This window comes from Dreissena polymorpha, chromosome 3 (assembly GCF_020536995.1).
Source record: "Dreissena polymorpha isolate Duluth1 chromosome 3, UMN_Dpol_1.0, whole genome shotgun sequence".
Taxonomy (NCBI): domain Eukaryota; kingdom Metazoa; phylum Mollusca; class Bivalvia; order Myida; family Dreissenidae; genus Dreissena; species Dreissena polymorpha.
The window spans coordinates 152,018,389-152,023,567 of record NC_068357.1 but is presented as its reverse complement, the minus strand read 5'-3'; the positions used below and the strand labels follow the sequence as shown (position 1 = coordinate 152,023,567).

The 5,179-nt window shown below is 32.2% G+C and overlaps 1 protein-coding gene across 1 annotated transcript; it reads left to right on the top strand.

Annotated features, from left to right (window-relative positions):
- The first annotated feature begins 870 nt into the window (after positions 1-870).
- On the top strand, positions 871-3,354 carry LOC127872020 (uncharacterized). Its single transcript, XM_052415373.1, has 3 exons — positions 871-984; positions 1,251-1,326; positions 1,882-3,354. Exons 1-3 carry the CDS (start codon positions 883-885, stop codon positions 2,388-2,390), a joined length of 687 nt encoding a protein of 228 aa, XP_052271333.1. The 5' UTR covers positions 871-882; the 3' UTR covers positions 2,391-3,354.
- Positions 3,355-5,179: the final 1,825 nt, after the last annotated feature.

Genomic DNA, 5,179 nt, shown 5'->3' with positions numbered 1-5,179 from the left:
AAATGTAACTGACATTTATGACTTATACATGAAGAGTCCAAAGGAAGCAAACTATAGAGTTGTGTCTTTAAAAACATTTAGAAACAAATGGAATTCATTTTGCCCCCACATTGCAGTAGCTACACCAGCGACAGATTTGTGTGTAAAATGTCAAAAATTCATGGGCAAATTAAAAACCAATGCTCATCTGTCAGATGAAGAAAGGCACAATGTACTAAGTGACTATACATGTCATGTTCAAAAGGCCAACCGGCAACGCCAACTTTTCAAGGACCAGGTTCTTTGTAGTAAAGCTGTGTGCAGTACTACAGATGTCACTGAAGGTCTTGAAAAATGAGGATTTTTTAATAAACAAATTTTATTTCCATTATAAATTCATAAATTGTAAATTAACTATTCAAAAATATGTTATACAAATAAGGTACCTCATATGAGGTACATTTGTGCTTTGTCCTGGAAGATGAACCGCAGCATTATGTAATAATAACTAATTGTAACTACATTGCACTACTATAAGAAAAACATTTGTTAATATACTGCATTATTTAGTTGTTTTTATGCCCCCGAAGGTGGGCATATAGTGATCACACTGTCCGTCTGTCTGTCTGTCTGAAATTCCGTCACACTTTGCGTTTAGGTTTCGAAAAAGTGCAAAAACACTTTGCGTTTAGGTTTAGAAAAATGTGGAAAAAGGAGGCATATGTCATCCTTTGCTGACAAGCCTTGTGTATATTGTAATTAAACAATACAAGTGTTTTGCACAAATATTAAGTGAACATCTTGTATGCATGGCGTATTAAAATATAGTCTTTTTATAGTTTTTATTTGTAAAAATTATTTTTATGTACATAAAACAATATTACAGGAATACAGAGATTCTATATGATTGACGAGTCAGAAATGCCTGGGAAAGGTGGCGATTGTGTCACAAGTTTGGTGCACCACTATTTTTCTCACTTTGGCGCTGGAGTAAAACACGCAGAGGTAATTTATTGCTATACATACTCTGAGATTAACAAAATAATGTTTTGTCTTTCTTTTCATTGGAAAGATTAAGTAAATTTATACATAGTTGCTTTTGTAATAATTGTTACTTTAATCTATGTTTTTGTAATTTGTAATTATTTCATTTTGTTGCTGGACATAACATAATTCTGTTTCCATTAATTCATAAATGTTTTCATAGGTGTAGCAATAATCTCCATTTAAATATATATTAATTATTTTAAACAAGAAATGTTTATTCGCAGATTCACTTTGACAATGCTGTTGGGCAGAATAAAAACAACACCATTCTGGGCTATTGCATGTGGAGAGTGTTGACAGGTAATAAAACGGTCATTGTCTTTCTTTAAAATATAACCATTTAAAAAGTATAATAATGTGTAGTGTGTAGAGACATTTGAAAAGGTTTGTGTTTAGGTCCACTTTATTTCTAAAGTATCAAAGCTATTGCTTTCATACTTGCAGCACTAATCATCTAATAAATGACCACACCCCAACTATACCCCCCTCTTAACCCCCCCAATTAAAACATTTTATGTTGTTGCAAAATCCTTTAAAAAAACAAATATTTATTTGTATTATTTTATTTTTGAAAGACTGTCCAACCATCCCACCCAAGAATCCCCCCATTTCATTTTGGAAAGATTTTACTAAAATTGCCATAACTTCTTTATTTATGATCAGATTTGATTCATACTTTGACAAATAGATGAGCTGTCTAGGCGGTGCTCTTGTTATACTATATGATAAGAACTTTGGTCGCTTGTTTCTATCAATTACAAAATGTATAAAGCATATTGAAATGAATCTTTCGAGGTTGTAACCTGAAGAAAAAGATTATAAAATTGTTACTGTTTTTTTGGAATATCATTGCAGGTCTGCATGAGTCTGTTTCCTTGAGTATGATGCTACCGGGACATACCAAATTCACGCCAGATTGGCACTTTGGTGTGTGGAAAATAAAATGGCGCCAATCAGATGCTGAATGTATGGAGGACATTGCTTACACAGTTAAAGCATCTTCTAGGTCCGGGCATAACATTCCGCAACGCGTAAATGATCCATCTAGACCGGTGGTGTTTTTGAACTGGAAGACATTCTTAGAAAACTATTTCAAACTTTTAAAAAACATCACAAAATACTACCACTTTCGTTGCACTGCGGATGAGCCAGGGGTTCTCATTTGTCGAGAGTTCTGTGACTCGGAGGAAGTTAGATTTAATCTTCTAAAGGCAAGACCCGAGGCAGGCTGCCTTCCAACAGTTAAGGTTATCCCCCCTCTAGATCATCTGAGGCAGTGGTATCTTTACGAGAAAATTGCACCGGTTTTTATCAATGAAGTTGCCAGAGACATTGTGTGTCCCAAACCATCTATTCCAAAGTAAAAAATGTGAGAGCTTGTTATCCTATTAACAATTGTTCATTTTCTCAAATTGTTGTTCTTGCATTATACTTATGATAAACTGTTTTCTGATTAGTATTCATGACTATGACATTTACATGGTATTATTTGTATGACAATTAGCTGAATATCTTATTAATAGTGTGTTTCTTTTATTGAAAGTGACATAGCAATCAATAATCAAAAATAGTTTATGGGCATATATAACCTGAACTGAGATTTATAATTAATTAACAAATCAATCATAGTGATTTCACTATAAAATATTCTGTACAGTATGATTATTACATTGTATAATATGACTGGCATGTGTTCAAAGATAACTTAAACTGTTGTAGTTTGTATTGACATCAAAATGTGTGATGTAAACATATGTGTTCATATTATGTATCTATTATATTTTACAAGTAAACGAACATATTTTGTTGTGTAAAGTTTAATCTATGGTGACGTTTACCATTGAATATTGATGTGCTTATTGCTGTAATTTTCTTTTATTTGAAAATCATGTTTTTGGACCTCTATATATGAAATGGGTTGATATTATTTTCTATCTACACTTATGGTCAATTTCATTGTTGATAACAGGTACAAATGAAATTGATAATTTACTGTTTCCATAGCAACTGTTAACTTAATTTTAAAAAATCTAATTAATTGTGTATCAATCTTTGAATAAAATACAATTGCTAAATAAACCATGTATGGCAGTATAGATGCTTAACAAAAATTCAAAATGTCAGGTTTTTTTTCATTTTAGTTTCAAGTTCGTTGCTATACAATATGTTCAATTTATGAATACACCCCTATTTTCAGAAAATGTTCATACATTGATTTTACTATAAACATGTTGGTAATGTTTAATATCTGTCCAGAAGATATTTTGTTGATGTGTTGTTATTCTGTGTCTTAAATTCTTTAAAATGACAATACATTTGAAAAAAGAACAGTGTCTGTTTCCATGGCAACAATGAGCGTTTAATGTTTTATAATAATACAATTAATTATGTAAGTCATAGTTATTGACTGTCATCACCATACACACACAATTGAGTGATTATCAACAAAAACTGATCAGCATAAAATGAACTAATACTGGTAGAATTACAACGTCATTTCGTTGTATTGAAACGTCATTTCGTACAAAATCGCGCAAATCAGTGTTTCTGACATGCAATACAAAAAATGACATAACTTCGTCAATTTTAGGAATTCAATGCTCAAATTTCAGATTTTGATTTTTCAGATGTAGCACTTTCATAATATATGCTTAACTGAAAAAGTCATTTTTTGACCAGATGGGTCAAAATCTCGTTCCCAGCCACATATGTATTCCTAGCTGGAGATGCGAACAGTAGAGTAGGGACACTTAAAGATTTCATTCTTCCTGATCCCCACACTAATAAACTTTTCGGAATAGATGTTGAACTCGAAAATGACCTGTACAAACATACTTTACTTGAAAACCTTTCTGTCCCACTAAATAGAAACTCTTTGGACAAACGTACAAACACTCATGCTTTCTTACTGCTTGATATGTGTAAAAACAATAATATGTTAATCATAAATGGCAGATTATTTAAGGATGAAACAATTGGCGCGTTTACTTTCAGGGACAAATCAGTCATTGATTATGTGTTGGCAACAGCAGAGAGCTTCAATTTTATAACAGACTTCGAAATTATTGAAACTGACCCTTTATTCTCAGATGGTCACAATGTGCTATCATGGGACATCTCTACCGTACAACCCCAAAGCAAAAAACCAGTTAATACTAACAATTCTAGCTGCCCTACCTGGAAACAAGACCAAAAAGACCAATTTATAATTAACATTAACAAACCCCAATTAGAGGAGTTATATCTGAGCCTAAATACATACCCCCAATCACAACAAACATTGGACTATATCACACATGAATTGCAAAACATCTTTGAAAATGCCTCCTCAAAAACATTCATAAACCAAAATCCAAATTATAGAAACATTTATCCCATCAATAAACCATGGTTTAGGCCCAAATGTCACCAATCAAGAAATCAATATCACGAAGCAAAAGCCAAATACAATATTAATAAAAATAGTGATAATAAATTAAGTTTGAAACATGCCAGCAATCATTATAAAAGGACTATCAAATTTTATGTTAATAAAGAAAAACTAAGCACCAGTGCTAAATTACGTGCAATGAATGACAAAAACCCTAAAAAATACTGGAAGTTCATTAGGGGTCTCAAACCAAAAACAAAAGAAACCAGCTCTCCACCACTTGAATCTTTTTACGAACACTTCAAAGAGATAAATAAAAATTCAATAGACGATAACCGTTTCAACATTGATATAGAAGATTTACCCAACACAAATGATTTTTTTAAATATGGAAATAAGCCAGGATGAAATTTGCAAATGTATACTAAAACTGAAAAATTCAAAAGCACCTAGTCCTTCCGATCACATATTAAATGAATACATCAAATCGACAAAAGATATCTTGCTCCCTTTTTACACTAAATTGTTCAACTGTGTTCTACAAACAGGTATTATCCCACTATCCTGGCTTGAAGGCACTATAATTCCAATTTTTAAAAACAAAGGGAGCCCAACTGAACCAAGCAATTATAGGCTTATAACACTGCTCAGCTGTATGGGCAAATTGTTTACATCAATTTTGAACCAAAGACTAAACACTTTTCTTGAATTAAATAACATATTAGAGGAAAATCAAGCTGGCTTCCGTAAGGGTTACTCTTGCGCAGACCATATTTTCACCCT